The following is a 26,453-nucleotide window of genomic DNA, read 5'->3' as shown; positions in this document are numbered from 1 at the left end:
GACCTTTTTCAAATAATGGAGTGGCAATAGATTCTGATCTAAACTGAATTCAAAGATATCATACTCAAAGCTTGTGGTATAAAAAAACACACCAGTTATTCTTGCTCAAACTGACCATCTATTTATTTGGAAGACTCTGGGAAGGTGCAGGTAATGCAAGAAAACTGCTCTGGATTGCTTCACCTCCAGCCCCAGATTCCCCAGAAATGAGGGCAAGGTTACAGGGACGGTGCTGTGTAAGCAGGGCACTCCGCCAAGCAGGGCTCACACATCTCCACTTCAAGACTGGAGTGGAAAAACAGACCAAAACTTTCATGAATAAATAATGCATCCTTGGCATGCTGGATGAAAGTTAAGTGGCCTTTAACACAATTTATCCAAATAAATTGGCATCTCTCAGTATTCCTACCCGCTTCCTCCCTGCCCTCTCCCCTCTTATCATATTAGGTCCGATTTCTAACTGATTCCTATTGCAAGGTGACTTGTCCAAGGGAAGAAGGGTTGCTTCCACGTGATCTCTTATTCCTGAAGCTTCTTCCACTCTGTGGCTGTCATACTGCCCATTACCTCTTCAACAGGTGAGGCCCTGTGGTCTGAGGAAAAGCATAAGAAATTCAAAGGTGATGAGCTGCTTCTTCCCTATCAGTCCTTAATACCTTTGGGGTAGGCAGTCAGAGATACCGAATAGAACAGAGAAAGTCTATCTTCTCATTAGCCTGCCCATCACAGCTCTCCTTCAGCATGTAATCCGAAGAAGTACCATGCAGGGAAAAGAAGTTGTCACGTATGAGTAAAATTGGATCACCAATAGCATTAAAGCTCAGTGGATTTAAGTGACAGATGAAAGGGCTTCTCTGTCTCACCAGAAGCATCTGACATGTAAAGCTGTAGGGAACAGTGTTCCCATTAAATTACCAACTCCTAGAGGGCAGAGGGGCTTCCCGTGTGGCGCTAGTTGTAAAGAACCCACCTGCCAATGCAGGAGACATGAGAGTTGCGGGTTCGATCCCTGGGTCGGGAAGATCCCCTGGAGGAGGGCATGGCAACCCACTCCAGTATTCTTGCCTTGGAAATTCCATGGACAGAGGAGCACGAGAGGTTACAGTCCATGGGGTCGCAAAAAGTCAGACACCACTGAGCGACTAACACTCACACCTTTCAGCCCAGTGCCCTTTCTTCCACTACACCCTTCCCTTCCCTGAAAAGACACTGTTTTGGTGAGACTCTAATGTTTTTTTCTCTTTCCTTTTCTTTATTTTAGTGCTTTTATATTTGATGTTTAAAATCATCTTCAGGAAAATTAGAGGGGTAAAAGTTAAAGTGTGTTTGTGTAAATTGACACCAGTTGCTATAACAGATAATTCCCCAATCTTAGTCACTTAAGACAATCGATTTTCCCCCTCACTCAAATAAATTCCCAAATAAAGTCTTCCTTTTTAAAAAAATGGAGTTTAGTTGCTTTACAATGTTGTGTTAATATCTGCTCTACAGCAAAATGAACCAGTCATACATATACATATATCCCTCTTTGTCACCACGGAGCACTGCGTTCCCCGTGCTATAGAATAGGTTCTCATTAGTTATCCATTTTATACATGTGTGTGCTCAGTTGCTCAGTCATGTCTGACTCTTTGCTACCTCAAGGACTGTAGGCTCCTCTGTCCATGGAATTTTTCAGGCAAGAATACTAGGGCAAATTGCCACCTCCTACTCCAGGGGATCTTCCCAGCCCAGAGATTGAGCTCATGTCTCCTCCATCAGCAGGCAGATTCTTTACTACTGTGCTACCTGGGAAGCCCATTTTATACACAGTTGTGTATATATGTCAATCCCAATCTCCCAATTCATCCCACTCCCCTTTTGCCCCTCGCTGCCCATATGTTTGTTCTCTATGTCTCTGTCTCTATTTCTACTTTGCAAATAGGTTCATCTGTACCACTTTCCTAGATTTTCTGTCTGCAACCCAATTTAAAAGCAAACTATGAAAAAAAATAAAAATAAAAAAATAAAAGCAAACTATACCATCCCGTAAGCTTATTTCCTTAGAAGACATTATTTTAGAAAGTGCAAAGCAGAATATAATTTAAAAGTCATTAAGAAAAACATCCTCTGCTGCTTTCGTAGCAAAACACTTCTCCACTCCTTGCTGACAGATGACTTCAAAACAGCCTCTGAAAGGAATCTTAACAACTGTGAGCAGCTGAATAGTGAACATCACAAAGAAAGGAGGGTTTATTATGCATTCGTTTGCTTCTCAAGAAGAAAGAAGACTTAAGAGCGATTTTCTGGGGGCTCATCTTCCCCCAAACTTTTATTGATGCATGAAGTTCAAACTCTTTATTGTAAAATTTTCAAATACACAAAGAGAGAGACTAAAGAGGTGAAGTAACTCATTCAAGGTTGCCCAGCAGCAGACAGCAGAGGCAGGATCTGAACCCAGGTCTAGTTGACGCTGCAGTCCAAGCTCCTGACAGTGCTACCACCCTACCACCTCCTGTTGACATGTTCATTGGTTTCAAAGTACAGGTGAAGGTTAATGTCCTTCTGAATCTAGTGTGTGTTGAGGATGCGAATAGATGGGAAAGGACAGAAGGAACTCTCCTTCCCAAGGTCTGGGGAAATCCCTGGGACAGACAGGGACCCAGACAACAATTTACAGACATGACCTCAAGGGCATCAGCTTTCCCAGATTTCACCTGGAATCACGGTTACCAACACCTATTCTGGGATGTCCCTCTAACCAGCAGGCCACTCCGGGCTAGGGATTCCTGTGGACAAGCCCCTGGTGCCCTGCTGAGTCAGAACATTCCCAATCCCACCAGGAAGAAGGTGGATTATCAGACAAGTGTTGCAGCAGCAAACAGATGGCAAATTCAGACTATATAATCTGAAGTAAGATTACTAAAGGGATTATTTACAAAGGTGTGGGCAGGGCATGAGGCCAGAACTCACAACCATAGGGACAGTCACCACTCCAGGCTTGACAGGGTGAAGGAAGGAACTGCTGAAGTCCCAGAAGGGAGGAATATGGAGAGAATCTCCTTCACCAGAGCTGAAACCTGTGGTCAAGGTGGAATTGGGAGCCAGAGGGGACTTAAGAGGGAGGAAGCTGGAGAAATTTACTCTCCTGTGATTCTTCTCTCCCGACCACTCTCACTGGCTGAAACCAATGGGGAAACCAGAGGATGAGGGAGCCTGGTAGCTGGTTCACAGTTCATCTCCCAGGACTCAGAGCAGGATGGGGAAGGAAGTCTGGGGCTGCCAGAGAAAGCTGGCAAGACATAGGGACTCACAGCCACCTTCCTGACTGTACGGAGCCACGGCTTAAGTGGACACTACTTGGCAATGCCCAGGACTCGAGCCCTCCAAACGTTCAATGGGCCGCCTTCTCCCCACGTCTGCCTATGGTGGCTCAGAGCAGCTGAAGTGATCAGAGCACACCACTCCTCAGTTCAAAACCTTCCAACATTGTCCATCTCATTCCGAATAAAATCCAAGCCCCAGAATGGTCTGTGAAGCTCTTTGTAAGCCGGCTTCTGCCGCCCTCTCTGATCTTACTGCCTGACTCACACGTGTAAACGTGGGTGTGTACTGAATGAGTGAATGAACACGCACAAGCATGAGAGACAGAACTGCTTCATTTCAGCCGAGCTCTGCTCCCGAGTTCTCACCTCAGGGCCCCAGAGCACCTGGCCAGGCCCCTGAGGGGAGCTGCACTGTCATCACACCTATTGCTAATGGTTTTTCATAACTACCAAGGTAATTCACGTTCATTGTAGAAAACCTTGGGGGAAGGGAGGTGGATGGGGAACACATGTAAATCCATGGCTGATTCATGTCAATGTATGGCAAAAACCACTACAATATTATAAAGTAATTAGCCTCCAACTAATAAAAATAAATGAAAAAAAAATAATTAATAATAAAAAAAGAAAATCTTGGAACTCACAAAGAACAAAAATTTGAAGATTAATTCAGAGATAGCCACTGTCAGCAGAGCTTTTAGGCATATATTTAGTATACAAAATTGGTATACTATTACGATTTTGTGACCTACTATTCTCATTTAACAATGTGGCATTAAACTTTCTTCCAAAACATATTATTTCAAGACTGCACTGCATTTCACTGAATCTCCAAACTAACATCACTAACTAATCTCCTATTACTGTACATTCCATTTGTTTCCCTTTTTCTCGCTATCATAAGAAACAATAATAAACATTCTTTCACCTCCACATATGTTTCCATTATTATATGCTCCAGACAGACTCCTATAACTGCCTGACAAATGAAAATACAAATTAGAGCATTTGGAAGTATTACTGAATTGCTCTCCAGAACAAGTGCATCGATTAACACTCCAGCATCAGTGTTTAAACCCAGTCATCTCCTTTTTCTTTTACTAAACTGGGTATTAATATTTTTAAAAATATATAATACCATGTTGAAACTGTCAATTTTCTATCTCTATTAAATAATTAGATCACAGATTTCCTGAGAAAGAAAACTTTTACTTCTGATATACAGCAGGCACTTGATGGTGGAAGGATGGATGAGGGGATAGATGAATGGACTGGATGGATGGATGGATGGATGGATGGATGGATGGGTGGACTGGACAGACTAGATGGACTGAACAGATGAATTTTGTTAAGGAGTACCAGGAAAGACACTGAGCCAGATGAATAAGTTCTCTTTTTCCAATTTCCAGGACACTCCTGACTGGTTTGTGTATTTATCATGGTGACAGTCCCTCCTCCTTGGTTAAATTCCACTGGGCATCACTTTGCTTTCGATTATAAAGCATTCGGCTCATATTCCACCAATCTGGCTCTCCCTCCCAGTTGGCTTCAGCAAAGAGGTATTAAAATCACTAATTTGGGCTTACATGTTTACAGTCTCAAGTATAACTAATTAACATTTTAACAGCAGAATAACAAGTCCCAGATTTTCCTTAGCAAAGCAAAACTGAAAGTAAACACCATAATGGACTGCTCCATAGCATCCAAACCTACCACCTAGAAAGATACAATCACCAGGGGCTGCAGCTGACCTAGAATTTGTACTGAGAGAAATTTAACCCAATGATGCCACCATGAGGAGCTGCCTGGTACCCATTCACCCCATGTGTAGACCACAACTTGTCAGTCCTCAGGAATCAGTAGGGGTGGGGCTGGAGTCTTGTTTGCTGGTATATCCGCTATGCTCAGCATTGACTGAAACATGGTAAAGTGAGGTGAAGTGAAAGTCACTCAGTCTTTGTGACCCCATGGATTGAGTCCATGGGATTCTCCAGCCAGAATACTTGAGTGGGTAGCCTTTCCCTTCTCCAGGGGATCTTTCCAACCAAGGGATCAAACCCAGGTCTCCCGCATTGCAGGCAGATTCTTTACCAGCTGAGACACAAGGGAAGCCCAAGAATACCGGTGTGGGTAGCCTATCCCTTCTCCAGTGGATCTTCCCGACCCAGGGTCTCCTGCATTGCAGGCAGATTCTTTACCAACTGAGCTATGAGGGAAGCCTCTGACACATGGTAAATACCTGTTAAGTGTCTAGTGAATAAACAGACCCCAAAGAGAGGGAATATGGGGCAAGAAGATTCATGGAAGCCTGGTTATACTGAGTGAGCTATACTGCTCATAAATTCTTGAACCTGGATTTGGACCTAGGTCAGAAACAACCCCATTCACTTTCTCTGTTCTATGCTGCCTTTTCACATTTAATGCCCTCTTTCTGAAAACCTGTGCTGCAATAAATAATCTGAACCACAGTTTCAAATTTAAAGTGCCTCAAATAATCAATCATATTTCATCTACTCTGAAGGGGTTCTCACAGCAACATTCCCCCTTCTTCTAGTGACCCCAGTATGCTAAAAAGATATGGAAGCAAGAACTACTGTCTACCCACCACGAAATAAAATCATAGGCTTCTTGGGTTGGTAAGACAGAAGCAAAATGAACAATGTATTCTCCAATTTGCTTTTGTTTTTTCATATGTACCCTCTGGCTGGAGATAAGAGTTTATCACTTTAACGACATCAAGTGCCAATAACAACTTGTGTACAAACAGCAGAAGAAGCTGTGTAACTTATCTACTCATTTATTTGGCATTAGGCACCATGGAATGCAGGAAACCCCAGTTCAATCCTGGGTTGGGAAGATCCCCGGGAGAAAGGAAAGGCAACCCACTCCAGTATTCTGGCCTGGAAAATTCCATGGACTGTATAGCCCCTGGGGTGGCAAAGAGTCGTACACGACTGAGCGACTTTCACTTTCAGGCCCCATGGAGACAGACAGGAGGTTCCTCCTACGCTCACGATTGTCAGCTGGAGAGATCCATAAGCAGTCTATCACAGTACAACATGGAAAAAGCACAGAGACCCATGCCCATGTTACAGGGAGTTTCTGACCAGGTGTCTCAAGGAAGTGAGAAGCTGTGGCAATAAGAAAAAAGAATGGACTGTTAGAAAGCAAGAAGGACCATGAATTATATTCATTGAGAGTATATTAATTATACTAGAAGTTACCCATTTATTGAGCGCCCTCCTATGGAACCAGGATACCCATAACAACTCACCGAGGTGGAACCTGTTATTATCCCCATCTTAGGAGGAAACTGAAGCTTAGTTTAAATAATGTGCCTAGCTAGTTAAGTTCCTAACCGTAAGGAGAAGAAACTGGAAGTAAAGATGTGAAAACTGTGTATAACAATCATTGCCCCAAATACCACTTGAAAATTAGGTGTAAAGTTCCTGATGATCTGCTGTTACATAACAAGCTACTTGCAACACTTAGCGGTATAAAACAGTAAACATTTATTATCTTTTAGTTTCTGTGGGTCAAGAATTCAGGAGCGGCTTAGTTGAGCTGTTCTGGCATAAGATCCCCCAGGAGTTTACAGTCAAGGTGGCAACTGAGGCTGTGTTCATCTGAAGGCCTGACTGGGGCTGGAAGATCGACTTCCAAGACGGCTGCTGGCATGAAGCCTTCCTTTTCTTGCTCTGGGAATCTCTTCACAGGAGTCAACATCCTCACAGCATGGCAGCTGCTTCCCCCAGAATTAGGACTTCAAAGGAGAGCAACACAGAAGCCACCGTGCCTTTTATGACTTACTCTCCAAAGTCTGATGTCATCACTTCCTCAACTTTCTGTTAACTAGAAGTGAGTTTTTTTTTGGGGGGGGGTGGTTTCCCTAGGGGTCCAGTGGTTAAGACTCTGCCTTGCAAAGCAGGAGACATAGGTTCAATCCGTGGTCAGGGAACTAAGATCCCACATGCTCAGGAGCAACTAAACCCACGCACTGCAAGCTACTGAGCCCATGTGCCACGACTAGAGAGAGTCCCTGTCCTTCAACCAGGGACCCAACGAAGATCCCTCAGGTTGCAACCAAGACGCTAAGCAGCCAAACAAATATTTTTTAAAAAGAAGTAGTGAGGTGTTAAGCACAGGCCATGACTAAGGGGAAGACAATCTCTTCTACCTTTTAAATGGAGAATTTTTGGACATGTTTTTTAACCACCACTAGACCTCAGACTGGAAACTAGAATTGACTTCAAGGACTCTATCTAGAGAAAAAGATTTGTATTCCAGAAAAAAGGGGGTGACAAATAAACCAGATCCCAGGTGCTGGGGAAAGAAGATGGCACCTATAGGCTAGCAAAGGGCCAGGAAGCTGTTCACATTTATTAAAGACTGAAGTGTAATTATTTTAGAGGAAGGAGTTAGGTGCCTGGTAAAATTCATAGGTTTTGAAATAGCAACATGCAGTTTAAAAAAAAAATTTCTCTACTGTTATTAATTTCTTTTGGTTTTCCCTGCCATTGAGCAAAAGCTCTGTTGAAAATGTTAATTTATTCCTTAGATGTGCTTCTAGAAAGGGGTTGGGCTGGATAGAAACAAAGGAATTAAGATCTCAGGAGCAGAGGGGAGTGGTAGCCATGATCAAGGGGAGGGAGAACAGGGGCGTGGAAGAGCAGGAGCGGGGCCCCAGGGTAAGCTGTCCCCACAAGACAGTCTCCTTCAGGGCTCTGCTGGGCATGCTGCAGACCTGTGAATACTACGTGTTCTGTTCAAAAGGGAGGGGCTCCTCCTTTTCAGAGGATGCAGAAACTAGATGGACATGAACCTCCGAGCCCAGAAAGCTGAATGTTAAACAATCAATTTACATAACCTCCCCAATGCAAAAATACAGACCATGAAAGGTCTTAACATATTGTACGCAGTGTCTGCACTGAGGTGGAGAAAAACAGAGGAGGCAAAGCCAAGAGAAAGCAGAGCATCATGGCAAAATGAATGATGTTCAGCTGGACCCGGGTTCAAATTCTAGCGTCTTCTCTCACCAGCTGTGACACAGTGGGAAAGCTATTCTTTCTGAGATCTGATTTTCTTATTGTAAAGATGGGGGTACTAGCAATTTCCTTACAAAGTCGTGAGGATTTAATGAGAGATGTAAGCGATCAACGACTGTCACGTTATCAATGCACAAAAGGGGCTAAGATACGAAGTTGACCTTTAGAAATAAAAACAGAACATTTGCTCATTTTCTCCATCTCGGTGTACAATTTATGAGAAATCCTCTCAAGCACTGTTCAGAGAACAGATGGTGAGTCAGGCACCTCCTCTCCCTCTCGCAGCCTCCCTGACCTCCATTGCTTTGGGATGGCCCCACATCCCCCAGGCTAGCAGAGGAAAACGCAAAGAGCTGCTGTCCCCAGAATACTAGCAGCCTTTCCAGATGTGCTAAGTCCTGGGAAGCAGCTGGGGCAGTGAGCTCCCAGGGTCCCTTCACCCCCATCTTTCTGAGACCATGGATGTTTTGCCCAGCACAAGCCCTACTAAACAGCAGCTTTTTCACATCCCAGAAATCAGGCACTACGGTGGCCCTGTGGGCCTCCTGGAATCCTAGGGAAAGGGATGCTGGAATACTAGGGAAAGGGATACTAAGGGTAGGTAAGGACCCTCTCTGCAGTGCATGGTGAAAAATAATCCCGTCGGGGTTATTATCACCTCAGCTTCAGGTCATAAGCCACAGAGCAATATAAGCTCATAACCAGCAGGGCCATGTGCCTACGTCCAGCAGTGCAGTTTTAAGGCCTTTATGAAAAGGAAAACAATTACACAGGTGTTATAAGGTACATTAAAAAAAGCTGATGACAACACAGATGCAACTATTATTATCCTAAGCAAATAAGTCAGAGAGAGAAAGACAAAAACCATACGATATCACTTATAATGGAATCTAAAATATGGCACAACTGAACCTATCTACAAAACAGAAACAGACTCACAGGCAAGCCAAGGCAGAGGGAGAAGGATGGAGTGGGAATCTGAGGTTGGTAGATGTAAACTATCGCATCCAGAATGGATAAAAAACAAGACCCCACTGTATAGTCCAGGGAACTATACCCAGTCTCGTGGAATGAACCATAATGAAAAATAATATTTTAAAAAGAATGTTTGTATGTGTAAAGCTCACTCACTCTGCTATATAGCAGAAATGGAACAATGTTATAAATCAATTTTTTTTAAAAGCTGATGAAAGGATAATTGCTGTTTCCCACTTCACATGATCAAGTGTCAACACATCAACAGGTCAGCTGGTCCCTCACTTCCATTCTCCAGTGGGGAAGGAGACGAGCTCCATGCCAAAACTGGCAGAATGCGGAGGGAAGAAACAGGCTGAAATTCCTTTCCAGGCCTCATCCTTACTGTTTCCCAAGTCTCATCAGGGAAACGTTCCTTGACCTCCTCAATACCTTGCCAGCCAAACAGGAAACTTCAGGCCCACACGGCCTTGGCCCGTGAATAACAGAAGCACTCTCCTAAAAGCAGGCAAGCCCGGCTTTAGGAAGGATCCTAAATCAGCAAATATAATACAAAATTTTCATAAACGATTCATGCCTTTCCAGGGCTTCCCTGGGACTTCTCAGGAGCCGAGAGAAGACGGCATTGAGTGACAGCCGCCTGGGAAGTCATATTATTCTGAATTCTTGGGGGAAAGAATAGAATGTGTTGCTATTTACTTTTAATAACAAAACCGCCTAGCACCTGTCTACGCCTGTCTCTCAGTCAAAGAGAATTGTTACTGCTGTTACAGGGGAACGGCTTGCTCTGAGGGCTGCCAGACATACGTGCACAGGGGACCTCAGGAGGACTCTCCGTGGAGTTAGGAGACATTTGATCACACGCCCACCAGGTATCTCAGACTGACTCCAGGCCGGCAGCTTCTGGCCCTTTCTGAGCAGTAGGAATTTTTAAAGTTCTCTGTACAATATTTTCCTCAGCCTCAAGATCAACAACCGTAACAGCCAAACTTACTGAGCCCTTGTGATACGGCAGGTACTGTTCTGATATGTATTATCTCTTTTCTTTTCACAACTACCCTGAGAGGCAAGTTCTATCATCATCCCCGTATCCTACAAATGCAGAAAGTGAGACACAGGGAATGTAAAGAAGGAAGCTAGCCAAGGTCCCGCAGCTGAAAGAACTGTAGAGCTGGGATTCAAACGCACAGTCTGGTCCCAGAGGCTATACACTTGACACTGTGGTATCCGAACCTGCTTACTGTGTTCCATACGTGTTTCTGGGTTTTCTGATGACATCTGAGGATGAAGTCCTTCTCCCCTTCTTCGAAATCCTACCAAAACACCAGGTGGCCTTCAATGGTGGGCATCTCACACCTGTTGGTCAGTGTCTACATTTCAGCTGCCTCGACCCAGGAGAAGATTGCTGTTTCATGCTTTAAAAAAAAAAAAAAAAAAAAAAAACTTAACATTGACTCTTCGAGATTTCTTATGCCAAATGTTATTTTCTAGTGATGATATAATTTTATTTCCCTAAAGAAGCAGAATAAAATGGTGGAACAAGGGTTTTGAAGAGAGAGAGAAAGGTTCCAATTGGCCTTCTCTACTTCTTGATGAGTGACCTTAGGCAAGTGACTTAATATCTCTTGGTCTTAGACTGCAAGCCTATAAAATGTGGGTAACCATACTTATCTTTGAATATTATTATGAGAAACAAAGGATGGATATAAAGTATAGAAAACGTCTATTATAAGAGTAATTCTCTAAGGCTTTTTCCTGTTCTAAAGGTCTGTGACTATGTAACTATATTGCTTGGTTGGTTACACAGCTTCAAGGAAGCAAGAGTTAGGTTTGCTGGCTTGCTTTATTCTCAAGCATGTCTCCTGGCTGTGGAAAATCAACCAACTACCACTGAGTGCTATTTTCCAGTGCAGCCCCATGCCTTCCATCCCAGAGAGTGCTAAGACACACGTGTGTGGAAAGAAAACCAACCGTTCCAAGAAGTAAATGACTGAACAGAAGACTAACAGGAGAAGGCACTTCCTGCTGCCCCTGTGTCAGATTAGATGAGAGAAATTTTTAGGGAAGAGCAGACTGGGCAGATGATGAGAAGATGAAGAGAAGATGAAAAAAAATTTCAGCAAGGGCTCAGAAAGAGAGCACAGTGAGGTCTGGAGTGTAAAGATAGAACATCACCAGCTATATCCAGTAAACAGTAAGACAGCTGGTTAGGCAGCAGATTTAATGGCAGGAAGTCAGAATTAAATAAATAATTGATAGTGGATAGATCATTGTTACATTTTGCTTTACCTAGTTTATGTATGTGACCCTACTTAAAACTTCCAAGGGCAATGCTAAGCTGGCATTATCTCCACTTTGCAGTTGAGTCAGAGACACTCAAAGACTCTGTTGCTGGGAAAGACTGAAGGCAAAAGGAGAAGGGGGCGACAGATGATGAGATGATTACACAGCATCACCAACTCAATGGACATGAAACTCCAGGAGACAGTGGAGGACAGAGGGAGCCTGGCATGCTGCAGTCCACGGGGTCACCAAGAGTCGGACACAACTTAGCAAATGAACGACAACAATGACTCAGTTCACTTTATTTCCACATTTGATCCTCAAAATAATTAGAAAAGATGAAATATAATCAATCATATTTCGTCTACTTCAATGGGGTCCACACAGAAACATTCCCTCTGCTTCTAATGGCCCCAGTATGCTAAAAAGATATGGAAGCAAGAACTACTGTCTACCCACAACAAACTGGCACTAAAACCACAGGCTTCTTGGGCTGGGAAGACAGAAAGCAAAACGAACAATGTATTCTCCAATTTGCTTTTGTTTTTTCATATGTACCCTCTGGCTGGAGATAAGAGCTAATCATTTAATGTCATCACATGCCAATAATAACTTATGTACAAACATAGCAGAAGAAGTTGTATAACTTATCTATTCATTTATTTGGCATTAGGCACCATGGAAACGAAAACAGGAGGGTCCTCCTACCCTCATGGTTATTATCTCCATATATGATGTTAACTTTATTATCCTGAAATGAAATCCAACTCATAAACAATGTAACAGCCATAACTGTGACAACTAAAACTGTCCCCCAAAATATCCAAAGTACTGTCTAGTACTGAATATGCAGGAATTAAGAGGAGACGCACGCCTTTCCCAGGGCTGAGGAATCCAGGCATGTCCTTCGTTAGTTTTTCAATATGGTGATAAGTACCCTCTTCCTTCTTATGAACCATACGGTAAAAAGTGATTGCTTGCAACTCTCTCTCTTTGATAGGAATCACCTTATGTTTTGTAAGTCTGGAATTTTAATCTATATCTTTGCTGAGAATAACTACCTTGTAAGACAGAATATATGCCCACACCATGTTGATTAAAACACCTTTCCTCCATCAGAGCTTGGGTCCCCATGTCTTTCTTTCTTTCTCTCTCTCTCTCTCTCTCTATTTCTGGCTGATTCCCTGGAGCGGGAAAGCCATCTGCGTAACCCAGGGAATATTAGCCTCTTTCCTTCTTTCACTCTCTCATTGTCGACTCCGGACCACCAGGTTCCGGTGCATTAAAAGACCAACAAGTCTGTATCCTAGTTCTAACAAAAAGTGTAAAAATACAGGATTCTTCTTGAGAAGAATCATTTACATTCTCAATGGCCAATTCAAATCAAGTTATAATACCAAACACATTTGTTTTAAAAGTCTATGCTGGGCAGGAATGGAGAAGCAGAGGTAGAAAAGGGACGATGGACACAGAAGGGGAAGGAAAGGGTGAGACTAACTGGTAAAGTCACACTGACAGATATACAGATATACATTACCATGTGTAAAACAGACAGCTAGCAGGAAGCTGCTGCGTAACAAGGGAGCCCAGCCTGGCACTCTGTGATGGCTTAGAGGGGTGGGATGGATTGGGGTGGGGGAGGCTCAAGTGGGTGGGGATATATATAGTTATGACTGATTTGCACTGTTGAATGCAGAAACCAACACAACAGTTATCTTCCCCTTTAAAAAAAAAAAACAAAAACAAAAACAGTCTGTGCTTAACTCTGGATTGAATTTACCTTCCTCTGGGTCAAACCATCTGACAGGATGATGGCTTCGATCAACCCTACCAAAAAAAATGCAAAAGGAAAAAGACATCCAGAGCTCACATTTCAGCGTGCTTCCGGTAGCTTCTAAACTGAAAATTTTAAGCACAGATCGTCAGGAAGAAACACAAAACATTATTTTCATTCTTGTGGTTTCATTCATGTGCTTCAATGCCATGTTAGCATGCTTGTAAACCTATGTCATGGCCCATCAGACAGTGAGCAGTATGCATTTCTCTCAGCTGGTTGTGTAACATTCTCTCAGCAGAGACATTAAATAACAAAACTACCACCTAGGAACTGCTGTCCTGTGGCTCACTTCCTATTCTATCTACCCAGAATTATTCATTCCACAAATGATTACTAAGCACCTACGCAGTGCAAGGCGCCATGAGTGGTTGAAAGCTGTCCCTGGTCCTCCCAGGATTCCACAATCTGATGAAGAAAAGGAGCCAGGTACCCAGGCAAAAAGCCCTGTGGGTGAGGGGTGGGGATGGGTGGGTGGGGGTAGGGGTGGGACACAAAAAGCCAGGGGGAATGAAAGGAGAGGCCAACCAATGTTTGCTTATGTGGTAAACAAAGCTAGGAATGGTAAATAAATGATAAATAAAATCCACAGACAACCTCAGATCTAAACTAATTGAACAGGTCAAACCTGTTCAAAAGATTAACGGGTAAATCTTTCTTTTTTTTTATTATTTTTATTATTTTTTTTTATTTTTTTATTATTTTTATTTTTTAATTTTTTTTTTAAATTTTTTTTTTAGGGTAAATCTTTCTTAATGAGCCTTAAACACACCTACTGTTGCCTGAGACTGGCTTATTAGAGGGAAGAGAGACTGCTGGTTATCAAAGTTCAGTTGAACAGCAGAGACTAAACACCAACTGAGGGAGAAGAGGATCATAGGCAAGAAGGAAATACCTTTAGCTGGGAAGTTTCTGATGCATATAATACAGGACAGATGTAAAGCAATATGGGTGCATGTACAGTGATGTACTTAAGTTGCCCAGTCATGTCCGACTCTTTACGACCCCATGGGCTGGAGTCCATCAGGCTCCTCTGCCCATGGAGATTCTCCAGACAAGAATGCTGAAGTGGGTTGCCATGCCCTCCTTCAGGAGATCTTCCCAACCCAGGGATCAAACCCAGGTCTCCTGCATTGCAGGAACGTTCTTTACCATCTGAGCCACCAGGAAAGCCCATGTATAGTGATAAGGGTGTACAAAATTTGGTAGCGAAAGACTTACAATCCAAGGGAAAGACAGAGCAAAAATAGCTTTCAGATTTTTTACAGTCCTCTGACACAAAGTTCAATTTTATTAACTTTTTCCTCACTTGTGAAAGAACAAAATGCTACAGTTTAAGAAATGGATAAATAGTGCCAAAATTTTCTTTTCTTTCTTACAACTTGGAAAACAAGATATTTTCATTTTCTTCTTTGTATTTTTTTATGCCAACTCCCTAAGTTCTTCTCCAAAAAAGTATAGCATTCTATGTTATGGAGGGTAAAAGAAGACTGCTTTCATGATACGACACCTTCAGCTTGTAAAACGCTGATAGTGCTGCTAAGGTTTTTAATAGCTTCCTTGGGATACTACTTACATAAAACATAAAGTTTACCCACTTAAAGTACATATTTCAGTGGGTTTAGTATGTTTATTATAGTGCAACCATCAACACAATCTAATTTCAGAACATTTTCATCCCAAAACAAAATCTTAAACCCATCAGCAGTGACTCCATTTTCCCCTGACCCCTGACAACTGTACCCTCTCACAGGGAATTAAGTGAGGTGAGTACAGAAGAGGAGTTCAAGAAACACAACTCTTAACCATCAACATGATTTTTTTTAAATAGAAAGGAGTCAGAAAATAATTGAGAAAATCCTTGGAATCCTTGGAATTTGCTTTTACTTTGGTCTCAACTTTCAGCTTAACCATTAAATATTTATGTCAAATAATGTCTGCAACACTTAAATTGCACAGGATCTTTTATATGAACCTCTGTCATCAGTTAGGGTTAGATTCAGCTGTGAGTAATAGAGACTCCAAATAATGATTTAAAACAAAACAAAAACGCCTTTCTATTGTGTGTGAAAGTCCAGAAGCAGGCAGCACAAAGCTGAGCATGCTAGCTCCAGGCCATGAAGTCCTCATAGACCCCAAAACCTTCCAGGTCACCTTTCGTACCCCCTTTGAGTGTCGACCTTGTTCTCCTGATTCAATATGGTGGCTACAGTCATCATAACTGTGTTCCAGGCTCAAGGATGGAAGAAGGAACAAATAAGAAAGAGAGGGCAAAAAGCACCCACCAGTTTTTTCAAAAACATCCTGCAGGGTACCAAACAACACTTCTACTTACATCCAATCAGCCAGAACTGCTTCCCTGGTCTCCTCTGGTTGCATGGGAGGCTACAAAATGTAGTCTTTATCCCGGACGGCTTGTGCCCAACTAAGAGCTGTGAGCTCTGATAAGAAGAGCATGAACATGAAGTCATTAAGTATAACGAGCAGTCTCTGCCACCACAGGCAATATACTCAAAACTCAAAATATAACAAACGAGTATTTCAAAAGGAAGGTATCACTGACGTCACTAAATGCTACTTACAAAAAATTTGCAGAACTCTAGCTGCAAAGATTTACAAAACTAATGGAAGAACCAGTATTCAGAAGTGAGTCACAAATGAAATGAAAAGCTGTTGATAAACTGCTTGGAGATAACTAGCTCATCAACAGCTCTTTTTATCTCCTTTGTGGATGATGACGTGAAAGAAAGTTCATTCATGCTTCAGAAAGTAATGCATTGGCAAAAGGGGGCATATTTTTGATCCAATAAACCTATAACCTGAATTGTCTTCAACAGTGACGTAAACTATATGTACAAATATATTTGTTGAAGAGTATTCAATAAGAAAAAATCAATACTTAATCGTACAGAACTGAATTACAGAATTAGTAAACAAAATGCTACAATATACGGTCATTAAAAATAAAATCCATGTACAAACTTTATCCTATGAAGTGAACAGAAGTTTTTTACTGATTATTATTAGCTATACATTAAATGCATATAATGAAAACATGAATTACACTTTTTAACAATGACCAACTGGGATAGGTGCTCCAGTCCCCAGACCAGTAGAAAGCTAGATGGGCTTTATATAAAGTCAAAATAATTCTCTGTTCTGTGGGCTTGAAGAACAAAAAAAGAAATTTAAATCAACAGATAGTACCAACTTAGCCAAAATGACGCCTCATGTATGACTCTAACCAGAACTGTAAAACAGCTACAAAGCTAACTGTTCTGAATTTACCTCCTTCTCCTGACCTGTATCATTTAATGGCTCTAAAAATAAATAGATCACTGACAATGAGGAGACTAGGAGGCAAAGGAGTAACTTCAAGAGTTAAAAAAAAAAAGTGAAAGTAAGCAAACTGAATGATCATAATTAACTCATCAGTTCCCAAATAACAGCTGCTAAAACTGCCATCTTTGAGGGACTTCCCTGTTGCTCCAGTGGATAAGAATCCACCTGCCAATGCAGGGGACATGGGTTCAATCCCTGGTCCAGAAGATTCCACATGCCTCAGGGCAGCTAAGCCCCTGTGCCACAACCCAAAGACCACGCACCCTAGAGCCTGTGCTCCGCAACAAGAGAAGTCAACACAGTGAGAAGCCTGTGCACAACCAGAGAACGCCCATGCACAGAAGGAAAAGCCACTGCAGCCAAAAATAAATAAATAAAAATTTAAAGAAACTTTTAGAAATCTTTTAGAACAGGTATACTTCCTGTGGAGCTCCCCAAGTGGCGCTACTGGTAAAGAACCCGCCTGCCAATGCAGAAGATATAGAGATGCGAGTTCAATCCGTGGGTGGAGAAGATGCCCTGGAGGAGGGCATGGCAACTACTCCAGTATTCTTGCCTGGAGAACCCCATAGGCCTGGCGGGCATACAGGCCATAGGGTCGCAAAGTCAGACAGGACTGAAGTGACTTAGTATGCACGCATACTTCCTATGAGACACTTGTATGCTCTCTTCTTTCTACAAGGATGAGTTATGAGCCTTATCATATTCCCTCTTTTGCCATGGCTGCCACGAGGCTCCACGTAAAATCAATCAATTTTAATACTTATGGCTTATGGTCAATTTTAATACTTATGGCTAGCATTACTATTTTAGTATTCTCTTCTTTTCCTTGCTTCTTATTTTCAATTGCTAGATCCACTTTACTAGCTTCATAAGTATACATCTGTTGAAACTCACTCCAAATTCTTGGCAGCAAGCAACAGGGTAAGTCAAATGAACTCCCTGGAATTTATATTCCACCAAACCTAACATATAATGTAGCTCCTCCTATGTGAGCTCATCAGAACTAACCACTGCGCAAAGCTTTTGTGACAGCTTCTGCTAGACTCTGCCATGACAGCTGACACTTCCATGATCTTCCCCAAGGAGACATCTGGCCTTAAAATACAAACAGCATGCTTCATTCTGATGTAGAGCCTGTGGTTAGAAAGTGCTTGCTATCATTTTCTATTCATGTTTTCTCATCAGAAAAAATGCACATTCTATTCTAATTCTTCATCACAAATAATTCAAACCATCTAACGCATGCCCTTCGTAACACCGAACTTGCTGCCTTTGTAAAGATTATAGATTTTTATCCCGTATAAATTATTTTACAACACAGACTACAAAAGGGGAAAATAACAGGAGATTCAACCACTCTCTGGTTTATTTAAATATAAAGTTATTCTCTTGCCTCTATAAAATGATGATGTTTTTCTTTTTTGTCCATGCCATTGTTTCACATTTTGAAAATCAAATAAAATACAAACACCACCAAACCAAGCAAAACTAATGAAGGTTCTCATGAAAACTAATTCTCTTAGCACACAGGGAGGATTTCTGATACATCCTTTGGTGGCACGTTCATTTATTAATTCTTTCAATAAATATTCATGAAGAACCTACTATGTGCCAGGCACTAGACAAGGCATAGACCCTGTCTGCTCTTTACCTACACGGTATCATTTTGGGCAACACAAAGGGTTTTGTTCAGAGTTAAGTGTTCTGCTTGCAAGCTGTAGTAAGGTCATGTCATTTCTTTGCCACATTTTCTTATGCCTCGAGCATCTTCTATGTCCCGTTGCCAACTGGTCTCTTCTCCAGCACCCAGACCTCCTCCGTGAACTCACAACATAGTATCACATGACCTAGGAACCCTAGGGCATGCTCTAGTAGTTACTGAGCAGTAACTGTTTTGCATCATTTGATAAATATTTTCAGCACAGCCCTGGTTTTGCTTCTCCTTATTTTCCCCTGACCCACAGATCCAACAGTGCAGCCTCACTCACCCACCTCACCCATGGCTTCCCATCTTCTCATGTCACCTCGTCCCCTCTCCTGGACACAGCCGTTCTGCAGGAGATCAAAGACCTTCCCTCTTCATCTCTCAACAGGACCAGGATCTCCATCTCTCCATTTGACTGTAAGTGAGTAAGACAAGCTGGGTCTTTCAACCTTCCCCTCAAGGCAAGTTCAATGTGTCTGCTTTGTCAGTGGCATCAAGTAGGTTTTCCCTTATTATTCTGACACATTTGGAATTGTCACAGGCACTCTGCTTAAAACAAAAAAGTGTCGTGGCGGGAAAAAAAAAGTAACAGTGGGTGACTAGATAATCCACAACAGGGTCTGAAAATGATTAAAACCAGTAAGGAGACCTTTGTTCGGGTAGAATCCCAAACTAAGGCACTGGAGGGCAAGAGTGACAGATGCAAAATCTGAGGACCAACTCCAGTGATGATCATGCAAAACATTACTGGCCTTTCACGCTTTGATGGTGATGCACTCATTTCTCCAACTTCCAGCACACTAACTAAATGCAAGCATCATTTAATGACAGCAACTGGATTGAAAGGTAACTGGGAGCTGAAAATAGAGACTTTGCCTCATTATAATAATCCTTTACCAGAAATGTTTACTGTGTAAAAAAATGCTATTCCCTGGGCACCTGTTTAAAGAAGTAGCCATTAAAGATGCTAAGAGTGTTACCATTTCCAGTGTTTAAAATCTATGAATGCTAAAAAGCCTATAAGAAATAAATATCTTTGCATTTATTTTTTAAAATGCTTATTTTGATCAGGGGCCCAGGAGAACTGAATCCCATTTCTGGGGGAAAAAAAAATGTGAGAGCAATAAATTCAAACCACGAGCCTAGACTGCTTAGCTGACTTCCCTCTAATGCTACTTTTTTTCCCTCCTCTTTTCCTTTCCACTCCTAACACTCTTTCTTCAATATCAGGCATCCCACCATGCTTTGCACAACCTTTTATAAGAGGGAAGGTAAATAATGAGGAAGAGAAGAGACAAAATTCTTCAACATTTCTTTTCTTCTGCCACCCCTATAGTCTGACTTGCTCCTGGAGACACCCTGGGGGTGATGGTGGAGGTAAGGATGACAGTAACTACCACTATGTATCTACTCTGTTCCAGATATGTTAAAAATACAGTCTAATTCTCATGAGAACTTAATAAGGAATAAATACATTTTAAATCATTCTTTGATTACAAAGAATAGAAAATATAGCTAACTGAAGCTTACATAAATAGGGGCCTATTTTCCTTGCATAACAAGAAACAGTTCCAGGTGTTTAGGGGGGTTCAGTAATGGTAGGACTTGGGGTTGGCATCCCTGATTTTCCTGGTCTTCTGCCTCATAGTCACAAAATGGCTGCAGCAGCTCCAAGCATCATATCCTAGCACTGTTGCACTCAAAGCAGGAAGCAGAAAGTAGCTTAGGCAGAGGTGCTCCTCTTTTACCTCCTACTTACCCAAGGGGAAAAAAAATTCCTCTCAGAAGACTTCCCCATACATTTCATGGACCAGAAGGTCACATGTCTGCACCTTTAGGCCAGAAACAAGGCCCATCTTTCCTGAGTTTAAGTGGCTTTGTTAACAAGGAAAGAAAGAGTAATGGTTTGGGGCTAAACAACAAACAGTCCAAAATAGTACTACCATCTCTAAACAACAGATGAGGAGACAGGATCTTGGTGAGGTGATATAACCTGCCAAAGTTCACAGCTAGCAGTAAGTGGCAGAACAAGGATCCAAAACTGGGGGTCAGGGTGCTTTCTGATCCCCTGAGCAAACTCTAACTGCAAGTCCCTCCTGCTGAGACCTAATTCCTTCTGTCTACAGTGGTCCCTCCTTTTTTCCTTCATTATATGTATTTTTTCTTACGATAGCCACACCAAGTCTCTGAACTCAAATCTCACCGAAACCTGTAGAGATCAGCTCCTCCACACCCATTTGTAAGAATTAAGTCCAAATCCATCAGGTCAAGAGTCCCTGAGGTTCAGTGTCTGCATAAAACAGCCACTCCCTAATTACCTATATCAGGAGCTAGAAGGGACTTCCCAGGTGGTGCTAGTGGTAAAGAATTTGCCTGACAATGCAGGAGAGGTGGGTTCAACTCCTGGGTAGGGAAGATTCCCTTAAGGAAATGGCAACTCACTCCAGTAGCCTTGCCTGGAAAATTTCATGAACAAAGGAGCCTGGTGGGCTACAGTCCATGCGGCTGCAGAGTCAGACACAACCAAGTACATGCACAGGTGCTGGAAACTTCCTCCCCAGGGTCACCAGGGGGGCAGTCATTTCGTTAGCAGAGCTGCAGGGACTCACTGGCCTCTGAGACACAGGGCAAGCAGAGCCTGACAGCGATGTCGCCGTCAAAAACACAAAAGGGCGAAGGCCTTTTACAAACCTGAAATTGTCAGGCCTGTGCCTACAGCTCAGACCCAGGTTGGGTGGACTTAGCCTCCCCCACAGGCAGCCCTGGAGGCAGCAGAGGACGAAGGGCAGGCTCCTACAGACCCGCTGTCCTTAACTTTACAATGGAGATGACAGTGGATCTCACTGCACTTTTCCGAGAATTAAAATATGTGTGTCGTATATGAGTATTCAGTCACGTCCGACGCTTTGCAAACCTGTGGACTGTAGCCCGCCAGGCTCCTCTGTTCATCCAGTTCTCCAGGCAAGAATACTGGAGTGGGTTGCCATTTCCTCCACCAGGGGATCTTCTCAACCCAGGGAAGGGAGGAACAAACTGCTCTCTGGATGAATGCCAGTGCTTTAGCAGGAGTGGCAGCAGCAGCACCAGCAGGAGAAAGAGACAAGACCAAACTAGTTTTAAAGATTCAAAGGTGCATCAAACTGCCTCGCTGTCTGCTCAACCAGAGCTCACCATCTCCCTAAGTTCACTCAACCACGAACAATCACCCAAGACAACACACAAAGTGTACAGTTTGATATGACAAACATCGTGTTGTATTTTTATTTTATGCTATGTATATGTTTTCTTTGTATATTTGTTTTTGTGTGTTTGTGGGGGGGTAAATATATTTCAAGGAATCAAGAGAATGTACATAACAGGTGCACACATTTAAAATAAAAAAAAAAACCACCCACACACCATCCCACAGCTTACAAAATAGAATAAAAATCAATATCTTTGAAGTCCTTTTTGTCCTTCTAGGATTCCCAGCCCTTTCTTGCCTTCCCTACCTGCTCCCACCCAGCACAGGCAAATGCCAATCTGAATTTTGAATGAATCATTCCTTTGCTTTTCCTTATAATTTCCCTATATATATATATATTTCCACATGTATATGGATATATATATCCCTAAGCAATAAATCATATAATTGTATATGATTATATATTTTTATTAAACTTCATGTAAATGAAATTATACATTCTTCTGCATCATTCAATATTTATCTTTCAAGTTTTATCCACGTTTACACATATAATTATACTTCATTCATTTGCATCAATATTTAGTAATAATCCATTGTAGGAATATAACACAATTAACTTACATATTCTCCTGTTTATGGATATTTGCCTTGTTTCTAGTCCAAAACCCCTAACCTCAAGACAAGCTTGCTGTTGTTCAGGCGCTTACACAGTCCTAAATATTCAAGACAACCATACAGTTTGTTATCCAAGCTTAGACACATTTGAGAGTGAAAGGAAATGCTATTAATAAGTACATTAGGACAAGAAGAATAAACTATTTTGTATGTCACCCTTTAAATCCTGAATATTATTGTAGGATTTCTTAATCAGCCCCATAAAGTGAAAACCGAGGCATTTAAATCCAGTCTTGATGGTTTACATTTCAAAAGCTGTTAGCACCTTCATCTGGAGGTATAACCCTGAAGGAGAGCCCTGACAACTAATTATCTCTTTTATCCTGGGAAGAAGAAAAGCAAATTCTTTGGAAAGTAAGATGGAGAAAATGCACAGCTTCCCAATCCTCTGCTGTCTCAGACATTCGCAGTTTTATTATCATTGTCTGAAGAAAATTCCAGCTATGATGATAACAACAGCAAAGATAATGTTTGAAATGCCTTCAAATCCAAGTCCTTTTTCTGAGCCCAAGGAGGACTAAAGGCTCAGCATCTAATGTCTCATTTAATCTTTACTACTACCCTGGGGGGCAGGTATGAAGCTCAGAGAGGGGGAGAAATTTGTCTAAGGTCACAGTGCATGTAAGTAGCAGAGCCTCAAAGACTGTGTCTAAGTCGGTGACCATATAATTTATTGGACAAATCAGGACACTTCTGGGAGTGAGAAGGTACTGCTATTAACAACCGCACCAGGAAAACAGGTGTCAACTGGCTCCATGACACAGGATGGCTTTAGTTCTAACTTTTCCCACATGCTTTCCTAATCTTCCCAGTTCAGACACGATTAACTTGGGGGACTGACCAGGTTTTTCCGACCCTATTCTCTAGGGTTCACACTCCTTTGGGGTAGAGAGGCAGCTCCCCAGAAGGACACCTGGAATCTGTCCCCCATTCTTCTCCAGTAAACCTGGAAGACCTGAATGACATCCCAGTAGCATCCTTCCATCCAGCACAGCAGGTTGGAGAGGATCGTCATTTGCTTCCCTGATTCCTAATTAAATTAGAGCAACATTCCTCCTCCCAAAGAATCAGCAGAGTTAATGACCCGTTCACTGGAGCGAGCATCACCCTGAGAAGTGCGGCCACGTCCTCTGACTGGAGGCTCTACAGCCCTTTCCTTCAGCAGGTCCACTGAGACACCCAGCCTTCGTGCCTTTCCAGGTACATGAGGGTGTCCTTTCTCACTGTCTCTTATCTGTCTCTCTCACACACAAAGTTTTTTCTTTAATTTAATGAAATATACAGTTGATGAGACCTGTTTCTGCATCTTCACCAGCAGCTGGGGCATCTCAAGTTTCTGTTCTGTGTTTCTGGTTTAAATCACTAGAGCGCTGTACTGTGAAGCTACAGTACTAAGTCCTTTACTAAGGAGCTCCTAAAGGGCTGCCCTGGCTAGAGAAGAGTGAGTTTGTTTTTAATGTTTTAGACATGGAGAAATAGAGAACTACAGAACAGTATCTCCTCGGCCTGAAGAACACATCTGCCTTTGGCTATACAAAAATGCTCATTATTTGGAAACAACACAAATGTTCAACAAGAGTAAAATGATAAATTGTGATAGACTTACACAGCAGGAATGCATTCCAGCAGTAAAAATGCACAGATAAGTTAATAATACATATGATAAATTAATCTCACAATCAAAATGTTGCGGGAAGGAAGCAAAAAGAGGGTATTACATAGAATATGATTTTATTTATAGAAGGTTCAAAAATGGGCAAAACTAAACTACAATATCAGAAATGAGGAAGAGGTAGAGAATAATGATTAGGTTGATAATATTCCATTTCTTCATCTGGATAGTGATCACAGATGTGGTAACTACGCTAAGTCATTAAGTAACACTACTGAAGACAAGTGCCTTTTTCCGTATGTATGTTACACTTGGAAAAAGCTTTACTTTTAAAAAACCTAAAACTGAAGTCTCTTTTAGTCAAATAGTCGGTAACTTACACCAGAATTAACCTTCACTATTAAACTATCTGTGTGCCCTTCGGCAAATCACTTAACTTCTGTGTATCTATTTCTCTACCTGTAATAGCACCTAGAAAAGGAAACGGCACCTGGAGAAGGAAAGGGCAACCTACTCCAGGATTCTTGCCTGGAAAATCCCATGGACAGAGGAGCCTGGTGGGCTACAGTCCATGGGGTCGCAAGAATCAGACACAACTTAGTGACTACACCACCACCAATAACAACTGATGTGCAGTGTCTACATGAGAAGTACTAAGTACAAATGAATGAGACATACTTAGTAAGTGCTTGGTATACAAGTGCTGCTCTGTCCTAAGTTGTATCTGACTCTTTGCAACCCCATGGACTGCAGCACACCAGGCTTCCCTGTCCACTAACTCCTGGAGTTTGCTCAAACTCATGTCCATTGAGTCAATAATGCCATCCAACCATCTCATCCTCTGTCGCCCCCTTAGCCTCTGGCCCTCAATCTTTCCCAGCATCAGGGTCTTTTCCAATGAGTTGGCTCTTCCCATCAGCTGGCCAAACTATTGGAGCTTCAGCTTCAGTCCTTTCAGTGAATATCCAAGATTGATTTCTTTTAGGATTGACTAGTTTGATCTCCTTTCTGTCCAAGGGACTCTCATGAGTCTTTTCCAGCACCACAGTTCAAAAGCATCAATTCTTTGGTACTCAGGACTCTTTTTTACATGACTTCTGGAAAAACCATAGCTTTGACTAGACAGACCTCTGTCAGCAAAGCAATATCTCTGCTTTTTAATACACTGTCTAGGTTTGTCATAGCTTGCTCCTCCCAAGGAGCAAGCGTCTTTTAATTTCATGGCTGCGGTCACCATCTGCAGTGATTTTGGAGCCCAAGAAAATAAGATCTTCCACTGTTTCCAGTTTTTCCCCTTCTATTTGTCATGAAGTGATGCGACCAAATGCCATGATCTTAGTTTTGTGAATGTTGACTTTTAAGCCAGGTTTTTCACTCTCCTCTTTCACCCTCATCAAGAGGCTCTTTAGTTCCTCTTCGCTTTCCACCATTAGAGTGGTGTATCATCTACATATATGAGGTTGTTTATATTTCTCCCAGCAATCTTAATTCCAGCTTATGAGTCATCCAGCCCAGAATTTCACATGATGTATTCTTCATATAAATTAATTAAGCAGAGTGACAATATACAGCCTTGACATACTCCTTTCCCAATTTTGAACCAGCACACAAGTAGGTACTCAAAAATGTTAGCTGTTTGAATTGGTGGTGTCCCTTCTATGCCGACCTTCCTCATAGTTGGGACTTGCATCTCCATTTATCATCTACTCTGGACAGAGTGAGGACATATTGAAATGGACAAATCCACTTACCCCTGTCGAGGGGGCTATGGAGAGGAATGGATAAGTCTCTTCCAGAAGACAGTCTGGCCACATGTACCAAGAACCCCCCAAAAATGTTTGCATCCTGTAATTCCATGCTAGTATCCTAAGGAGATGAGACATGCAAACAAGATTTGTATGTGCTGCAAAGCATTTTCTTTATAAAAGTGAAAAACTGGAAACAATTTATTATCTCAGGAAATAGGTAAATAAAATAATGGTGGTGAGAAGTTTTAATGACATGAAAAAGTTAAATATGAAAGAAAGAGACCTATAGGTTACCCATCAAAAAATATTAACAAGTATACAGAGAATAAAAAATTAAAAGAAATTAAACCAAAATTTAAGCTAATTATCTTGAGAAGATCATACTACAGGGATTTACACTTTTCTTCCTTATACTTTTCTGTTTTTTCAATATTCTTCTATGAGTACCTGTTACCTTTTATAAACCGAAACACAGAGGTTGTGTCTCCTTCTCCACAGGCCTTTATCTCTGTCGTCAAGGTGACAGCCAGACGCAATTCATCATGCTTTAGGAAGGACACCACCACACAATGGAAGGCGTCAGAAGGAAGGTGACTGCCAAGTTGACAAAGGACTTCAACAGCAAGACCCATGAAGAGTGGCTGGAGGGAAGGGGATGTGTACCTTGAGGAGGACTAGTCAACAGGATAGCTTTCTTGGAGTACCTGTCACGTGGAAGAGGGATTACCCTTGCTCTACT

The 26,453-nt window shown here is 42.0% G+C and overlaps 1 protein-coding gene across 3 annotated transcripts in view; it reads right to left on the bottom strand.

Annotated features, from left to right (window-relative positions):
• TMCC3 (transmembrane and coiled-coil domain family 3) overlaps window positions 1-26,453 on the bottom strand; it is a 272,744-nt gene that overhangs the window by 180,384 nt on the left and 65,907 nt on the right. For 2 of the 3 annotated variants that reach the window (XM_043446696.1, XM_043446699.1), the window contains exon 2: window positions 10,559-10,740. The exons of the other annotated variant lie outside the window; for it this stretch is intronic. Coding sequence is in view for 1 of the 2 variants with exons in the window: in XM_043446699.1 (XP_043302634.1) it covers window positions 10,559-10,603 (45 nt within the window). In the remaining variant the exon portion in view is untranslated. The remainder of the gene's footprint in view (window positions 1-10,558; window positions 10,741-26,453) is intronic. 3 annotated transcript variants of the gene reach the window in all.

This window comes from Cervus canadensis, chromosome 25 (assembly GCF_019320065.1).
Source record: "Cervus canadensis isolate Bull #8, Minnesota chromosome 25, ASM1932006v1, whole genome shotgun sequence".
Taxonomy (NCBI): Eukaryota; Metazoa; Chordata; class Mammalia; order Artiodactyla; family Cervidae; genus Cervus; species Cervus canadensis.
Note: the sequence above shows the minus strand (reverse complement) of the source record. Positions and strands in the feature narration are given on the sequence as shown.